Source organism: Branchiostoma lanceolatum, chromosome 17 (assembly GCF_035083965.1).
Source record: "Branchiostoma lanceolatum isolate klBraLanc5 chromosome 17, klBraLanc5.hap2, whole genome shotgun sequence".
Classification (NCBI taxonomy): Eukaryota; Metazoa; Chordata; class Leptocardii; order Amphioxiformes; family Branchiostomatidae; genus Branchiostoma; species Branchiostoma lanceolatum.
The window spans coordinates 6,729,011-6,748,740 of NC_089738.1; the positions used below are offsets into that span (position 1 = coordinate 6,729,011).

Below are 19,730 nucleotides of genomic sequence, written 5' to 3' on the forward strand. Positions count from 1 at the left end.
CAACAACATGATGCTCAGTGGACCTTGCTCGTCCTTTAGTACAGTGGGCCTTGTGTCCATTTGTGCCAACGGCAAGGTCACAACACCACCACACTAATAACATTCATCTCTTACACCTAACATAAGTGGCAAAAACCACCCCTCCGGTCAAAATGGTCACACCCAACCCAAAACTAGGAAAAATATTGGAAACCAACATTAGCGACAAAAACCACCCCCAATATTATCAATTCCAACACTTTCTAATCCAACATCACATTAAATAACAAATCTTTATTAACCCTCTATCGTTGGGGATCTTGTCGTCCCTTACTTTTCGACAAGATCACAACAACATGATGCTCAGTGGACCTTACTCGTCCTTTAGTACAGTGGGCCTTGTGTCCATTTGTGCCAACGGCAAGGTCACAACACCACCACACTAATAACATTAATCTCTTACACCTAAAATTAGTGGCAAAACCCACCCCTCCGGTCAAAATGGTCACACCTAACCCAAAACTAAGAAAAATATAGGGAACCAACATTAGCGACAAAAATCACCCCCCAATATTATCAATTCCAACACTTTTTAATCCAACATTACATTAAATAACAAATCTATATTAACCCTCTGTCGTTGGGGATCTTGTCGTCCCTTACTTTTCGACAAGATCACAACAACATGATGCTCAGTGGACCTTGCTCGTCCTTTAGTACAGTGGGCCTTGTGTCCATTTGTGCCAACGGCAAGGTCACAACACCACCACACTAATAACATTCATCTCTTACACCTAACATAAGTGGCAAAAACCACCCCTCCGGTCAAAATGGTCACACCCAACCCAAAACTAGGAAAAATATAGGAAACCAACATTAGCGACAAAAAACACCCCCAATAATTTCGATTCCAACACTTTCTAATCCAACATCACATTAAATAACAAATCTTTATTAACCCTCTATCGTTGGGGATCTTGTCGTCCCTTACTTTTCGACAAGACCACAACAACATGATGCTCAGTGGACCTTGCTCGTCCTTTAGTACAGTGGGCCTTGTGTCCATTTGTGCCAACGGCAAGGTCACAACACCACCACACTAATAACATTCATCTCTTACACCTAACATAAGTGGCAAAAACCACCCCTCCGGTCAAAATGGTCACACCCAACCCAAAACTAGGAAAAAAGATTGGAAACCAACATTAGCGACAAAAACCACCCCCAATATTATCAATTCCAACACTTTCTAATCCAACATCACATTAAATAACAAATCTTTATTAACCCTCTATCGTTGGGGATCTTGTCGTCCCTTACTTTTCGACAAGATCACAACAACATGATGCTCAGTGGACCTTGCTCGTCCTTTAGTACAGTGGGCCTTGTGTCCATTTGTGCCAACGGCAAGGTCACAACACCACCACACTAATAACATTCATCTCTTACACCTAAAATTAGTGGCAAAAACCACCCCTCCGGTCAAAATGGTCACACCCAACCCAAAACTAGGAAAAATATAGGGAACCAACATTAGCGACAAAAACCACCCCCCAATATTATCAATTCCAACACTTTCTAATCCAACATCACATTAAATAACAAATCTTTATTAACCCTCTATCGTTGGGGATCTTGTCGTCCCTTACTTTTCGACAAGACCACAACAACATGATGCTCAGTGGACCTTGCTCGTCCTTTAGTACAGTGGGCCTCGTGTCCATTTGTGCCAACGGCAAGGTCACAACACCACCACACTAATAACATTCATCTCTTACACCTAACATAAGTGGCAAAAACCACCCCTCCGGTCAAAATGGTCACACCCAACCCAAAACTAGGAAAAATATAGGAAACCAACATTAGCGACAAAAACCACCCCCAATAATTTCGATTCCAACACTTTCTAATCCAACATCACATTAAATAACAAATCTTTATTAACCCTCTATCGTTGGGGATCTTGTCGTCCCTTACTTTTCGACAAGATCACAACAACATGATGCTCAGTGGACCTTGCTCGTCCTTTAGTACAGTGGGCCTTGTGTCCATTTGTGCCAACGGCAAGGTCACAACACCACCACACTAATAACATTCATCTCTTACACCTAAAATTAGTGGCAAAAACCACCCCTCCGGTCAAAATGGTCACACCTAACCCAAAACTAGGAAAAATTAGCAAGAAAACAAAAAAAAGAAAACTAGCAAGAAAAACACCCCTCCGTCAAAATAGTCACACCCACCATTAGCGAAAAAACACCCCTCCCAATAAAATGGTCACATCCAACATGGCCGCCCCCTGCCTTGGATGCAAAAACAGAACAGGTTTTGCTATCGCAAACCTGTAATCAGGTGTAGTTGGATGAAGGGATGATGGATGGAGGGAAGGAGGGAAGGAGGGAAGGATGGATGGATGGATGGATGGATGGATGGATGGATGGATGGATGGACGAAGAACAATACTGAGAAAACTGAAAAACAGTAGTTGAACACACCCGAATGGAAAGATAAGTTCCAAACAATGCATGTTGAAGACAATGTCTGGCTAAAACATGGTGGCATGGGTCTCATATAGTTGTTTCTTGGTCTCCTCCAGGTGTTGGATTCCCTGAAGGACTGTGCCAATGACAATGAGGATGCGAGAGAACTGGAGTCCATCCTCATCAAACCACACCTCATGGTAAGTTGTCGTGTTTTTGCATATATAAATGTTTATGTTAAAGTAGCTGCCATGTTGGTGGAATACATCAAAATCCAAGATGGCAGCCAGACATGTAGAATGAACAGAAAATCAGTCTGACATTGGAATTCGAAAATAAAAGAATAAAAAATTGTACGGTTCTTGGTGGCAAGTGTGCTAGATGTTGACACATCGGCAGCCAAATCCGTAGTGTCTTTTTGGGCACGCTTTTAGACAGATTAGCCGAAGAGGCTCGGTGGGCACCACTCCACCGCTAGGGAAGGTCGTGTTAAGTGCCCTTCCCAAGGGCACAGCGTCGGGGCATGGTGAGAACCTCGGACCTATTGGTTTTGAGTCCAACACTCTGTTGTGCCATGGTGACACCACACAAAAGAAAGCAAAAATGAGGCATTTTAAGGTTAGAGTCCATTCCAAGTCACCGCACGGATGTTTGTTGCCATTGTTTAAAATCAATCTGAAACTTTTGTAAGTATTTATAATCCATATTCCATAGTTTCCAATTACTTCGAAATATGTTTACACTTTCTAATTGTTCCCACGTTGTCGTGGAATATTAAAAAAAATTATGGCACCAAGAACAATATTTTTGATACTTTCTAAAGATTGATTACATCCCCCTGCCTTTAATTCGAATTTCCTATCTTTTTTTCGAAAGAAGAAATTCACAGTCTGCTGTTAATTAGTTAGATTACACCCAAAAATAGACGAAGAAAGGCAGCGCTCCCACCCCGCCGTGCTCTCACGGCCGGCCGGTCGGGAGTAACGTAAACAAACAGTTAACGGGTCTACCAACAGCACAACAATCCGAAAGAAACATTATCAGTGCCTAATCCCTTGGCTTCCCTATCAATCAAAACGAAAAATCTTGCAGAAACCAGCCAAATGCGATAGAAATAACAGAAAGTACTGACGGAAGTTGTAACAGTAGGCTGTCGCCCTCCCCACAGGCACGCCCTCCCAACAGGCACGCCAGGACATGCTCTGGGACTAAACAACTGACCTTCAGCAATTCCCTGTCCCAGTGCAAATCAAAAACGTCAATCAGCCAACAGGGTAAAGCATAGAGGCTTTATTGTTCCAGAGATGAAGAGTGTCAGGTCATGGATTTTGTTTCGCAATCAAAACTTCATGCTCGCGCTCCTGTTGTTGAATTCCCGGCAGACGGCATGACGCGGGCTGTTTGCAGGGGAACACGCTGTCAGAAATATCATTATGTATCTATCTTTCAACATATGTCGACAGAGTTTAAGATTTGAGGTAAATAGCCTAAGTATTACAGTATTTCAGTGCTACATTATTACTGTGAAATTTCGTATCTGTAATCATTTTACGTTGGTTTAAAGTATTTACAAGGAGTTTGCCCCCCTACACAAATAATAGATTCTCCCAAGTAGCGGCGGCCTTTCCGGCTATCCCTTTGTATTGGGCCGAATGTCGGGCTAATTTGGCGTGGATTAACCTTTTGTTTTTGCTCATTACGTCTTGTCCTTTGACCACTATCGGTTCCTGATCGTTAGCAACATTTGCTGGCCCTTTTAGAGTAGCAAAACTACAGTTGAATTGTGCTTATCTGGACTAGAGGAACTCGGAGACGGTGTCACGGCACAGTGACTTCCTGCTCGGTCGGCGGTCCACGCCCGATCCAAAACAGGCTTTGTTAGGATTAGCGGCTGGTTACAGGGGGCAAATGACCCATATCTTTATTTCGAAATGTTTCGAAACTTGAAACAAATCAATTCATATTTCAAATTTGTTTTGAAAAATGATCTCTTTTGACAGTAACTTTCGAAATGTTTGCAAATTCTTGAAACATTTTCTAAAACATGGTACTCTCATATTTACTTTTTTTCTAAACATTTGTTAATATTTATAACAGTTTATAATTATATAACAAATATTCGAAGATATTATAAATATCCCTAAAAAATCCGTGTGGTGACTTGGAATGGACTCTACCGTTAGAAGAAATCAAATGTCGAGACCATTTCATACATACATGATTGTAATGCCTTACCGGTTGTGCTTGTTTACAACCCAACAACATGTTATATATATATATAGCATGGCATAACATGGAAAATTCTAAGTTACATCATAATCTGCTATAGGCTTGTTACACAATCACTGAATCTTGTAAAACAGGCATGAAGTGACTTGGCATTTTGCTGAAGTCCTATAAAAGGTCTCTGAAATTAGACGGGGAAAGGTAAGAGGTAAGGTTAAAGTGTGCCCTTTTAATGTCTCAGCTAGGAGGACATGGATCAAGAAGGACATAGTCTTCCTTGGATCAATGGATCCCAGTGACTTGGTGTTTGGACGGCAGATGTCTGAGAAAGGGTGGTTGGAGAAAACCCCAATGTTACATGTACCTCAGAACTAGAAATGACCTGAAATTAAAACATCATTGCATTACTAGCTCCAAATGCATAATTTTTATCCTTATTTTTTAAAGAGAATTCAAACTCTACAACTGGATAGAATTCGGAGATTTATTTCCAGACGTTTCGAGTGACATCCATCACTCTTCTTCAGCGTCAGTGTTTTATATATTGTTTACCTGGATGTCTAACCTTCACAAATTTATCCTTTGATTAGTTATGGTCTATTACTGTCAGCAGAACTTAATGGTCTATCAGTCTATCAGACAGAATTTGAAGTATCTTTGAGTTTACAGACTCTACACAATTATAGTATCAGAGCATATTTTTGTAATATGATAAAGTTTGCAGTGAGAGATCACTCCAAAAACCGTTAACTAAAACCAATATTCAAATTTAAAAACTCTCCCAAATTGTCAACATTTATAGAACATGGGGGGGGGGCATTTGTTGAGATTTATATCAGGATTTTGGGTCAATTTGTGATCTTTTGAACTATTTCTGTCTATGGTGAATCTCCCTTTGTCCTAGTTCTGATTTCAATCTGTACTGTACATGTAGAAGTCGAAAAGATCATAAGTACTCAGGGTAAGGCCACATCATTCTAATTTCTTGGTTAACAGAATTTTTTTTTAAGTGCTAGATTGGAAAATTAACAGGAAAACAGAATCTCAGAGGAAAGTTTGTACTTTGCATGCCCGTAGCCAGGGGGGGTTCGGAGGAACCCCCCCATTGGCTTGAAGGTCCACTTTCACAGGCTTGAAGGTCCACTTTCACAGGCTTGAAGGTCCACTTTTTGATGTTCAAGATTTTTTTCAAGGTGGACTTATTTGTATCACCAGCAATGCCACAGAGGCTAGGATCCTAGAAAAAACTTTGTCTCTGATTTTTCCTCTGAAATTCTCTCAAAAACACAGGAAATGCCTTTCAGAAGGTTCAATTCTTAGAATTTGAAACGCTAGAGGGTCCACTTTTTAACGTCCAAGGTTTTTTTTTCAAGGTGGATCTATTTGTATCACTAACGGAGCTGAAATCCTAGAAAAACTGCTAACTTTGTCTCTGATTTCTTCCTTTGAAATCCGCTCAAAAACACAGGAAATGCCATACCAGACGGTTCAAATTTTAAAATTTCCCGGGGGGGCATACCCCCGGACCCCCCTAGGAAGCTCGCGCCTACGGCGCTCGCTGGTCCCTTAAACATTAAAAAGAACCCCCCCATTCAAAATCCTGGCTACGGGCATGCTTTGGTGCACACAGTTTCAGGAAGTGAACAGGGTCAGGTGCAAGTTTTTCACCCCAGCCTTCGAATTCTGTTTTCATGATTTTTTTTTTTTTTGCTAAGTCCACACCTATTTTAATTTCTTGGTTAACAGATTTTTTTTTAATTTAAGCACGAGGACATCATTAACACAGAAAGCTGGGGTGAAAACTTGCCCCTGGCCCTATTCACTCCCTGAAACTGTGTGCACCAAAGTAAAAACTTTCCTCTGAGATCCTATTTTCATGTTTTTCCAATCTATCATTTTTTTTAAATTCCGTTAACCAAGAAATTAAATTGGTGTGGCCTAAGGGTCCCCATGACAGTAGATGGAGAGACTGTGAGCTGTAACAAGGAGTCTAGCTTTAATGCACTGGAGTGCCTGGTTTGTATCATCTCCCCACTTGGGGTACTCGGAAAATGACATTTAATGGTGCTACATTTGTCCTTACTTGATTGACAGCTACATTAGTGCTAATTTGCATATGCCAGGCTTCGTGACTTTTCCTTGTATTTTTCCACCTCTGAGTCAGAAGCTGTATTTGATAATGATTCAGCCTTCTGATGATAAATGGAACCTTTTACTTAAGTAGCGCAAATGAAAAATAATATTAGAGAAAATAACATTATAAAATGTAGAAAATTATGACAGTTTTAGTGTTAGGAAAGAAGCATTTGCTGTAGTATTTTTCTCTACAACCCTGCCCCCTCCTTTTCTGACAGTGGAATAGTCCTTGAAGACCGCTTTCAATAATCCCGTACTTGAAGTACCCAAGATGAGGATAAGTCTGTTTGGTATTTTTAACTGATAAGCCTCCCACCATGTATGGAAAGCTGTTCCAGACATTTTCCCTTCTGGTTTCTGGCTCCCTGAAAGGCCATGCAAATCTGAGCAGCTGTCTTATTGTCATGGAAACTGTCTCATTAGCATATCATGGCCTAGCAGTGACCTCATTTACATAAATGAGTTAGGCTGAGGGTTTGTCTGGGTGATGTTGTTGAATGGTGAAGACTTGTCTGATGTGCTAGCTGTGTTTCTGTCGACAAGTGTAAAATTGGACGCAACATGCTAGCCTGTTTCAGAGGAAACTCGGTAGGTAACAGTTTATCGTGACTATTGTGTGGGTTGTGTTAATTATCTAATTGAGTTAGGGTGTGAATTAGAACACCTTTGTGTTTTGTTTTCTAGTGTAGGTAGTAATAGGGAAGCTTTGTACACTAAAATCATTTAGAAAAACACAATAGAGAAAGCTGCTTTGTACTTTTTTGTTTCCTGTAATTTTTAGCTTTATTAATTTCTTAGTAGTATCAAAATGCCTTTCTAGTGAAGTATTTTTATTGTTCTGCTAAGATTATTGTCCTGCCAAACAAAGCCACACAATTTTGTGATTGTAAAACAAGATCACTACAAAATTGTCTAGTCTAGTAACTAGTTAGGAAAGCCAAATAACTATAGGATAAAAATGATTTTGTGCTGTTGTGACTTTGAAAAAATTGTGCATGGTATCATTCTATGTGTTGCATTCAGTCTATGCTGTCTTGTGTGAAGTTCAGAAATAGATGTTGATGTCATCTTCAGCTGCTCTATTAAAGTGTTTTGAATATAACACTATTTATGGTTCAAAACAAGTTATGGTACAAACAAGCTGTTTTGAAACAGGCTTCCCAACTTGGCATTCACTTGTCATGTTTTTTTCAAACTCCCTCTATTAAAAACAAGAACAAATTTATAAAGTAGACAATGAATGACTTTTTGAATCAAATTCTCTGATCATCTAATTTTCAAAATTCAAGTAGCTGCTGTATTCATAAAATGGGTAATATCAAAATGTTAGAAGTTATTATAATGTTGACAATAAAAGAAAAATCATTCTCCACAAGACAAGGAACATGCTGTGTGTGAATCCCCACATTGTTATGAATTATTAATAAGTGAGAAATCACCCTTGGCTGAGAGAGTAATCTTTTGATCTGCAGCAGTGATGGCAGTGGCTGTCTATGAGTCTAATTTTCGTTATCGGTGCCAGCGATACGCGCCGTGTTGTTGAGTCGCATTTGGCGGGAGATTGTGTCATTTCGTTCTATGTTGCACCTCTGGCTGTGTTTATTATAGTTGCGTAATTATTCATGAATTGAAAGTGATTTAGAAATGTGCATCTGCGCTGCAAGCATTCAAAAAGCATTGAAATATGTTATAAATCTATACTAGACATTGGCTAGTTTTTTGGTAGAAAACAATTTGACTTAATAAACGTTTGAAAAATACACAGTTTTATACTTGAAGTTTTATACATTGTACTTGAATATCTGTATCTGTATAGCTGGTATAACAACCCTTCACTGTAACACACCAGCTTCGCAGGCACGCGGCATGGCAGCACCTGGTTTTATTACACTGAACGGCCTGTCACACCTAACTTTTGCAGATCTGATTGTAACTGTTCTTGAAAGCTATTCAGTGAAGATGTTCTTACAGTATTTGATGACAATGAGTTCCATTCTACTATGGTTCTCGGGAAATATGAATTTTTGAACACATCATTCCTTGGTTGATAACTCTGGTACTTAAAGATATGACTATTTCTTGTCCTCTTCTGAGCTGGCATTAGATACTTATCAGTCTGTACGTCCACAAGTTTATTAGTCATTTTGTACATCATGCAAAGCCTTGACATTTTTCTTATGAATATTAGAGGGAAAGATAGAAATGTTTACTCCTGACCATATATAGTCATAACTACCCACTCGTAGCAGCTTCATCGCGCTTTGCGGACATTCCTCTGCCATTCTGTACGTTTCAATCACCGTATCCAATAAAACAGTCAACAACTGATTGAAAATACCACTTTCCCGCCCGATGCGCCTGACGTATTAGCATTGATTGAAGTAAGTAATGTTTACACTGCCCGTGCCACATCCAAGAAAACAGCACTTTAATCAAACGAAAGTACGCAGTCAATCATCCCAGCTTGTATTAATCACTATTATTGGCTTCGATTGGAAAGAGGAATTGCATGTAACCTTTTGGTTCAACAATATAATCGGATAGCCTCCCAGAAGTTTAAGGCTTTACCGTAAAGTATCGCTTTATTTTTAGGTTCAGGGGAAGATTGGATTGCGATGGGAAAGGGCGGCACTTAAAGTCTAGATTCGGGCAATGTGGTTGTGATGATTAATTCTGTCACTTAAGTATGTACAGTAAAGGTCCAGGGGGATTGCAAACTAATGATGTCATCATTGTACAAGGATGTTATAGAGGCCTCTTGAGGTAGGGTGGTAGAGATAGTAGGGAGTGATTGGTTGGATAGTTACCTGGCGATATTGGTGGGAAGAAGTGGTGTAGAACAGGGTCGTGCTAGACTGTAGAACTGTCGCCATGGGGAAGAGAAAGGGATGGGGCTGTATTTTTCAGGTAAACTTTTGACTTTTCTTTGGTCTCCATAGCTAGAGTGGACTATAATATGCAGTTGATATACTGTGTGTTTAAGTAATTGCATTCAAATTTGCGTGTTTTATATTTTGCGCTAAGGGGAAAATGGGGGGGGGGGTTCGCGGTGTTTCTAATCTCGGCGGACATCACTATTGTCTCATATTGATGAAACGGTCGCCGCGAACATAAAACCACCGCGAACATTTCTGCATTTACAGTATACTGTGTGCTCATCCGTAGATGGTTACAATGTAGAGTTCTGTAGAATGTAGATCTCTTGATAAAGTTTGTCCCATACATTTATATGATGATACATTTAACAAGACAGTACTATTCATTGTATCCTGGTACCGTAGTGTAGATACAAAGACAGAAAGTTTTATTTTCAAATCCAATAGAGGCAAAGATGTTATGATCAAATCTGTGTTTTTGTTGTTTGAAGAGAGTTGAATGCCATTCTGTAACCTTGAATCCCTGAATGTGCAAAATGTATGCTAATTGATACGTTAGCTGTGTTTCAACTTTCACCAACTTGCAATCAGCCTTCAGCACTGCAAGTATGTACAGCATTCAGTTCTTGGGCCACACCAATTTAATTTCTTGATTAACAGAATTTTAAAAAAATTCTAGATTGGAAAATCAACATGAAAACAGAATCTCAGAGGAAAGTCTGTACTTTGGTGCACACAGTTTCAGGGAGTGAACAGGGTCAGGTGCATGTTTTCACCCCAGCCTTCTGCTTTGATGATGTCCTCGTGCTAAAATTAAAAAAAAAAATTCTGTTAACCAAGAAATTAAATTAGTGTGGCCTTATGGAACATCTGTAACATCCTGGGTGCAGTGCAAGAACAAGAAAATTTTAGTGAAAAACTACATGTATTACAATTTGACCACACTATAATCATTTTGGGTGATGGATTGAGCGAAGATTCAGAGTGGAATTTGTCCACGTAATTAATCTGATTAAACACACATCACGGTGATGACGATCGTTAATGCCTTACAAATGGGTAGGACAGGGGAAGCCAATACTGTAAATTGCATTTAAGTTTGCATGGTTTTTATTTCGCGGTAGGGAGAAAATGGAGTGTTCGCAGTGGTTTTAAGTTCACGTTTTAAACAATAGTATCGCTACTGTCCAAGGTGAGCAAAAAGTTCACTGTGGTTATAAGTTCGCGCGGAAGAGTTTATCGCGAAAATGAAACCACCGCAAACATTTCTGCATTTACAGTATGATTAGCCACCTCTGCCTTGATTAGCTCTTGAAAAATAGGTTTGAAATCGAATGTTGTCTTGGTAAATCGGATAAATAGGAGAGAAAATTCCTAGTGCACCTCCTCGAGACTAGGCTGGGGTTGTGCGAAGTGTCATGACCCTGACAGGCTAGAGACGTGTGAAATACGGGGTCCATTTTAAAGACAAGATGGTAGTATGAATAAAACAGGACAGCGGAGGCCTCTGAAATTGGCACCGCGAGCAGGCAGTGGCAGAATTACCCTTGTTTATGGTCCCGTCTCGTGGCATGGAGGTATTCAATCGTTTCGCACCGAAATTGTGAACGGCCCATTGCCTTGCGTATAGCGTGTGTAGTCCAGTGGTTAGCGGCCCTGTCTCTGGACCTAGAAGCCATGAGTTTGATTCCGACTGTGTCGCTCACCCGACATGCACGCTACCTGAAAGGGTTGCAGTCCTTAGGACGGGACGTTAAGCCGTGGTCCACTATTCATTGTGCTTGTTGTAGAGAGCTAGGGGAATTTCCCCGGTACAATGAACCTGTAAATACTGTACATAGCGTCTGTCTTCTCTCTGTTACGACAAGTGGAATAATAGCTCTTCAGTTTTTCACTTGTCAGCCTGATACTCCGTGTTTGTTTGTTAAAGTTATAATGGAAGCTTGCTGACAGAGAAGTTAAAGGAAACTACAATTACCATGGAAAGGGGAAGGCTGAAAATGTGTGTGGAGGTTACTAATTAAAATTCCTCAATTTTCAAGGGAAGGGCACGGAATAATTCTGGGTAACTTCGTGCTCAGGGAAAAATTAAAATATACCATATCAGATTACCGGGGGTATTTGTTTAGAAATTTTTTGTTTCAAATTAGCACTAGTACTAAGTCAGTGTATTGCCCTTTTTTTGGTTTCGAGAAGTTTAATGGCGAAGGATGGTCTGAAGAAGACTTGAAATTTGTTTTTGGGATTTACTTTATGTACCCTAAGCTTGCTTTTTCCGCCCCAAAGTTATAAATTGTGTGATCTACTACTGTGCTTTTGTAATAAAAGTCTAACTTCACAGCACAGCTAATATGCAGAAGAACACAATGAGCACTTCAGAACAATTAAAACAACTGACACAGTTGTCCCCAGGTCAAGAAACCAGCTCCCTTCTCCATCCATCTAAACAACGTGCCTTTCCCTAGCGGAGCGATAACCATCCATTGTGGTACTTTATCAAGTCAGATAGCATTATCCTTGAAAGTTATCAAGCCTGTCTACCTGGCTTCATGCCACTTTCCGACAAATGGAAGAAAGATTATCAGATATTTTAGGAGATTTGGACATCGATTGTTACATTATTGATAGTAGATTTGCCTCCATTCATGCAACCCGAAAAGAGCGATTGTCATCGGCTAAGTGCACTAAATATTCACATGTGACCAGAGGCTGAGAGATCCCAACAGTTTCTGGATTTTTTTTCCTTGAAGTTCACTGTTTCTATATTTGGCATTAGCTGTGACAGAAATGGCTGGGAAATCTTTAAAAAAAATTAATGGTTCTCAGTGGCAAATGTGCTAGATGTTGGCACATCGGCAACCAAATCCGCAGTGTGTTTTTTGGCACACAGTTTGACAGATTAGCCGAATAGGCTCGGTGGGCGTCACTACACCGTCAGGGAAGGTAGTGTAAAGTGCCTTTCCCAAGGGCACAACGTCGGGGCATGGTGAGTATCGAACTCGGGACTTATTGATTCCGAGTTCAACACTCTAGAGTCTAACCGTTATGCCACGCCGACGTCACTATCTACGGGAAATCTACAACATTGCCAAAAAGCTAACTGTAGTCACTGTGGTCTTTTTAAAAAAGAATTTTTACATTAAATCATGATTGTAAATCATTTGGATAGCCTTGTTGTGATTGCCTGTTTGATATTGTTTTATATTTTTTTCAGTAAAATAAAAGAAATACATTCAAACCTCTAGTGATTACTTAGCTGTTGTGACCACTTTTGGTCGTCCCTTTTCCCATTGACTCAAGCATAAAGAATCGAGTCTATAGTAGTGGGCACCTATCTGCTGTGACCAAGTCCTTAATATGGTCGCAGAACACAGTATTAATGGGCGACCCCCGTCCCTAATAGTAGTTCAGGTATAAAGTAGTGCGTCACATTACTTGAAAAGGCTGTAGTTTTTCTTCAGTGTGCACATTAGCGAGGCTGAAACTGTGGTTTATGGTAGAGGAATATGTCAGTTTTTAGGGTGTACAAGTTGGATTACGATTGTTACGTTTATTCGGTCAGGTTGGATTCGCGTCTGAATATGGTACCGCCCGACTACTGTGCATCGGCTGCAGTATGATGACCTCCGCTGGGGGTCATATCAAAGTGGCTTTTAAAAGAGAACGAGCCGCCAAATTTAAGATCGTTTTCACATATTTTGTAGATTGAACCCTGAAGTCAACCATATTAAAATCTTGCACCTTGATTGTGCACCCTACTATAAATTTTGAAGCGTCAAAGCTTCTCACTTTGGGTCCTTAACCAACCTTATAGACATATTTGGCCATACTCCACGCAGCTCATGCAAGACTACAAGATTGGCCTTGAGTTCAGTGGGGAATTGTGCTAAAAATGGAAACTTTGCCTCTAAAGTCTGTCAGGCATTCTAACCATGTAAGAGGGTTCATCCCCTGCAAACTGGATTTGAAACAAACACAACTGGAAAAGGTCAGATGTACGGAGACATAACGCACTGTTGCCATAGTAACATATGCTGGGGAATGTACAGTTAGCTGAGGTCTGTGCTCTTGGCATGGTCTCTTTGGAGTGATATACGTGCAGCTAAACACACACTGCTGGCCTAATAGTGTCAGGAAGGATCCAAGTTTAGTATGCAGAGCCAAGATGCTATAGTCATGATGTACGTATGAAGGCCCCAGTTGTTTTTCTCCAAACACGGTATTGTGGACTGTGTTCATATACTTTCTCTATGTGACACTGATAACTGTAAATGTAGAAAGGTTTGCCGCGAACTTAAAACCACCACAAATTTTATTTTCCTTCATACCCCCTTGTCTATTTATTGATTTAAACGCGAACTTAGAAACCACCACGAATACTTCCCTTTTCCCTACCGTGAAAGTAAAACCACGCAAATTTAAATGCATTTTACAGTACACTTACCAAAAATGGGCTTGTAGAATGCATGTTTGACAACATATTACATATACTTGTACGCACCCCCAAAAATTATTCAGAAAAAGCTGGAAAAACAATCACGTTAGCACCAGACACTGCGATACTACCATCACTGACTTCCACATTGCTGTGAAACTTAGAATAGAAACGCGGTCCCACTGGGTATTTTTAGCAGTGTTACTTGGGTGCAAAACTTGACAGTATGGCATGACAGTCAGTACCAGCGATGTAACTTCTGTATGAGAAAGATCAAATGACCATGTACTATTTGCTAAACACTCACTGCTATATGGGTAAATTGGTACATTTTTTGTAGAGACTCTTGGCTGCTAATTAGGATGCAAATATGATTTTGATCTGTTAGTACATGATGTAGTTAAAATGATTTGTTCTTTGACTCAAATTTGCTAAAGATATTTGATCTTGATCAATTCCATAATTATGGAAAGCAAAATTACGAAATGTACATGAGATTCTGCGAAATGTACTTCAAAACCCCTACAGTAACTGTACAGTAAATGCAGAAATGTTTGCGGTGGTTTTATGTTTGCCGTGGTTTTATGTTCGCAGTTTTCGGGGCGACCGTTCCACCACAATCTTAAAACCACGAACATTTTGTCAAACACTTACTATGTGACTATAGCACTGCCACAAAAATTTTTGCCTTAGTGCGAAATAAAAACCACATCGTGAACTTAAATACATTTACAGTATGTCGCAATTTTAGATACAAAATGTATCTCAAAAAGGAAAGTTGAAAAATACCCTTCGTCACAGCATGATGCAACTGGTCTTGGCAAAACCAACCCCACCCCCTTTGCAAATATCACTACAGTGAGATCATGATACAGTAGTGTTACAATTCGGTGTCCAGTTCTTGTGGCATGTACTGATTACCTACGAGACGCTCTGGTCTGATCTGGTCTGACCTGGTGTCGTTAATTTGACTTGTTGAGTGATTCTGACCTTAGCAGGGGTGAGGGCAGTGTCACGGGTATATACCATCGTGTGTGGAGGGTTTTCCCAAGTATGGATGGCGAACATGGCTGGGATGAAGGGAGGATTCTTTCCTGTAACAGTGCACTGTTGGAGGTACATGTACATTAATATCATATATAGTTGGATACTACTAATTTAAGGAAAAAGAAGTAGGGGTAGACCCAGGGTCACCTACTTAGACAATCTACGTAGTGACACAAACTTACAAGATACTAAGGAACTACGAAGGGCCATGGAGGACAAAGTGCTGTGGAGAGAGCTTTCAGGATTGGTTTGAGCGGGAGCTCGAACTAAGTAAGTAAGTGGATACTTTCCAGCATTCCAGAGAGCGAAGCTGTTCTTGCAGACTAGTATCTGAAACATGTTGTTCATCTATGGTCTAGTCTGTCATGCCGCGCCGCGTGCCTACAAAGCTGGTGTGTTACGCCAAAGAGCGGTTATACCGGCTGTACAGATACAGATACAGAATCTGATACTGATTATGTAGTCACTGCTGTCTGTATATGTCTAAGTATTTAAAAATGGTTATTACGAAAATTGTAAATAATTGAATGCTCAGCAAAAGGAAAGATAGTTGAAGGTGATTGAAAAGATGTCATTTTAAAAACGTTGAACTTCGCAGTTAGGTTTCGGTCATTTTGTAACTTTCATACTTGTCTAGAACTGAAAGTATGTTTGGAGTCGACCGTACTTGCTATTGACTGGCTACTACATGTATGTGTTATCTTGATAAATGTGGGGAATGATCCAATCAGTAGCATTCTTTTGTTAAACTTTGTTCAGATCCCAAGTCAGTCGTGTCTTTGCTGCTTGAAAATTTGTCGACTTAATCTCGTGTCCAGATAACATCGATTTTTAAGAATCTCCAGTGATAATAGTAGTCAAGGGACGATAATCTTAAGTATTCCACCCTTGGCTTGGGATCAAGAATGGATTTCTTGTCTGCAAGATCATCAGTTTTCCTGCCCATGAGGGTGTTGTTCCTGGCACGAAATTTCAATGCCCGGTTTTAGGAGTGTCCAAGGAAGCTAGCAGCATCTCAGTTGATGATGAATATTTGTTTATGACACCATCGGTTGTTGTCAGTCCGTCTTAGGCATAACCCATAAGGGTACAGTTTCTGGCACAAAATTCTAAATAATTCAAATGCCCAGTTTGAGGACTTCTTGGAACACAGGCTAGAAGTTTTGACACGATGCTTTTAATGTACAGCTAAGTTCAACTATGTTGTCATCACACATATAGACACTACGAATACTGTACTGAGTCTTGACGTCATGCCCACGAATTTGTTTTTCTGGCACTGAATTTGCAGTTTCAATGTCCTGTGTTGGCAGTGTACGAAGTTTTTCACCAGTCTGATGCTTGTTTCTGACTGCAGATGCTACGAATACTACAGAGTCTTGACTCATTTGTAATGCCCACGAATTCGTTTTTTCTGGCACTAAATTTGCAGTTTCAATGCCCAGCATTGGCGGTGTCCAAGAAAGTTAGAAGCTTTTCATCTATCCGATGCTTGTTTCTGACTGCAGACACTACGAATACTACAGAGTCATGACTTGTTTCTTTTGAGCCCACGACTTTGTTTTTTCTGGCACCGAATTCGCAGTTTCAACGCCCAGCGTTGGAAGTGTTTAAAGAAGCTTTGAAGCTTTTCATCTATCTGATGCTTGTTTCTTACCCAGTCTGTCTTTGCCACTCCACAGGCTCTACTCCAGACTCATGAATGACTTGTTTGTTATGCTCACAGATTTTTTTCTTGCTCTGACTTTGCAGTTTTAAAGCTCAGTATTGGCAGTATACGCGAGAGTTAAAAGCTTTTGATCTATCTGATGCTTGTTTCTAACCCTGGCTATCTTTGCCACTCCACAGGCTCTACTCCAGAGTCATGACGTGGTCGCTCACGAAGTCTACAGCGACGAGGCCATACGCGTGACACCGCCGCCGACGTCGTCCTACCTGAACGGCGACGACGACCCGGAGAGTCCGAACGGCGACCTCGACATGGACAACGTGACTCGCGTACGTCTGGTCCAGTTCCAGAAGAACACCGAGGAGCCCATGGTAAGGACGAAACGTTTTGATTTGTTGATTTTGAGCTGATGTTGGTGGGAGGGAGGGGGGCAGCCTCTGCTGTGGATGTAACCTATAGCTAGCCCTCCCGACATGTCTCTACCCAAACTTCTGATCCCTTTTCTCCAGTACGATATGGAGAACGTCACGCGCGTCCGCCTCATACAGTTCCAGAAAAACACAGACGAACCAATGGTGAGGACCTCCCCATGTACCTTCTCTCATCCAATCAAAAACTTGCCTGGCACTAGAGTTACGTCTGTGATACAAAGCACTACGCTGGGGGTTATTTCACCTTGATTACATATTATTAAACAAAAACAAACAACTGATCAAGTGGAAAACAATCTAATTATTTTGTGGTTTTCTTGGCTTTGGTGAAAATACAAATTTTGTTTTCACATTGTTGAGCATTTGACTCTTTCAATTTTTGATACCAGACTTGAACAAAGAGATAAGGTGCCAATAACCCCCATGCACACCCTCCATGCTGCCAATCGATGGAGAACCTGCAATCATTTGATCAAACCGTGATCCAGGGCTGCCAGAACCCCTTTGAGGGACCACAGGCGATCATACTGATTACAATGCTAATGCTTAACCTTTTCTTTTTTTTTTTTTTTTTCATACTAAACTGTTAATCTTTTTTTTATATATATTATATTGATGTACATAGTGTGCATGTGTATGTATTAAACATGTAAATGCATGATCTATGCTGAGAATTTATGAGAATACTAATCATTCATAATTGTATCATTATGATCTTTTTTATGCACAAGTTATTAATAGGAATGTTGATTGGGAGACTTGACTGTATTGTGGATGTCTTGATGACTATGGCATTTGTATTGTTGCATATTATGAATATATCGATCTGTCTTTGCATTCAACTGTCAAGTGCATTTACTTGTCAAAGGCGGCTATTGTGTTACTATGGCATATCAAATTATACAACACAAACATGTCACTCCAACGTACAATGTAAGTGCGAGGACTTACCGAAGGCTTCTATTAACTACAAACTGAACTGACAGGCCATGTGCTTTTTTATGTGTGGAGCAAAAATTGTCCAGTAAAGCTATGACATTATGTTTTTCTATTGCTATGACTATGTCACACACAGGCTGCCTTACAATCGAAATGCACAAAAACTCCCTTGAACATTTTTAGTTAGAAATTATAGATCTTACTGATAATTAATCTTAATATCTAACCTTTATTTCATAGGACTAAAATTAGGATTTTCCAAAAATGGGTCCAGAAAAGAATGTTTGATGTCTTTTTTTGTTGAAACGTGAGCATGTTTGTTACTAACAGTTTCCCAAGATTGTCTTACTGACGATGTTGAGCCTTGTCCACATGTACAGGGCATCACGCTGAAGATGAACGAGGAAGGGCGGTGTGTGGTGGCCAGGATCCTGCATGGGGGCATGATACACAGACAAGGTAAGGGACAGGAGGGAGGGGTTGGCTGATTGATTGGTTGATTGATTGATTGGCTGATTGATTGATTGTTTGATTGATTGATTGGCTGATTGATTGATTCTGGATCCTGCACCGGGGCACGATGCTCAGACAAAGTAAGGGGCAGAAAGAAACAGAGGGATTGGTTGGTTGGTTGGTTGGTTGGTTGGTTGGTTGGTTGGTTGGTTGGTTGGGTGGGTGGGTGGGTGGGTGGGTGGGTGGGTGAGTGAGTGAGTGAGTGAGTGAGTGAGTGAGTGAGTGAGTGAGTGAGTGAGTGAGTGAGTGAGTGAGTGAGTGGATGGGTGGATTGTTTCTGGGTAGGTGAAAGAGCAAGAGAGAGCGAATGAACGAGGGGTAGCACTAGATATAAAAACAGCTTTTTTTGTTTTGTTTCAATTGCAAATTTACATTGGACTGAGGCATTGAGCAAAAGTTTGTCATTGTCATCATTTTTGGATGTGAGTCCATCACTGTTAGTTTGTAGATATAGCAGCTCAAGCTTGAATATGCAAAGCATGATCCAAACCCACATCCCAGCCTTAGTCAGTCTTGCTGACAATGCTCCAGTGTTGGACATGCAGCGCCCATATGGTCCATTACATTCCTTATTAAGTTTTGATTGCCACAGTTCTCTCCCGAGCCAAATGATGCATGTAACTGCCTCGGGGGCAAGGTTCTAGTACGAGCAGGGTCACAAAAATGTGAAGGGTCAAACGGGCCAATCCACATCCTACAATTGTATTTCCATGTAATGACAGACATGGCACATGCTCGCTACCTTCTGATGTGGACTGGAATATAGAAGTACCAGGGCTCGAAACACCGCTGTCGTGTGCAAGTTTACGCATGGAAAATTCGAGCTGTGCACGTTATTTCAAGAAGACCTCCACTGGTGCTAGTTACTTTTTACTGGACCAGTAGAAATTTATCCCCTTTTACTCACGTCATAACTTTTCACTCCAAATGAAGAATTGGTGCTCATTCAAATTAGTGTCACATTGAGCAAGCAACATTTTGTATTGAACTTGACTGTAT

The 19,730-nt window shown here is 40.5% G+C and overlaps 1 protein-coding gene across 17 annotated transcripts in view; it reads left to right on the plus strand.

Moving 5' to 3' along the window:
• Positions 1 to 19,730, plus strand: part of LOC136423066 (peripheral plasma membrane protein CASK-like) — a 184,949-nt gene that overhangs the window by 144,637 nt on the left and 20,582 nt on the right. For 10 of the 17 annotated variants that reach the window (XM_066411073.1, XM_066411069.1, XM_066411075.1 and 7 more), the window contains exons 13-16: positions 2,576 to 2,659; positions 17,028 to 17,219; positions 17,358 to 17,423; positions 18,599 to 18,677. In XM_066411073.1, the coding sequence (XP_066267170.1) occupies positions 2,576 to 2,659; positions 17,028 to 17,219; positions 17,358 to 17,423; positions 18,599 to 18,677 (421 nt within the window). The remainder of the gene's footprint in view (positions 1 to 2,575; positions 2,660 to 17,027; positions 17,220 to 17,357; positions 17,424 to 18,598; positions 18,678 to 19,730) is intronic. The other 7 variants (XM_066411076.1, XM_066411082.1, XM_066411084.1 and 4 more) reach the window with 1 other exon arrangement.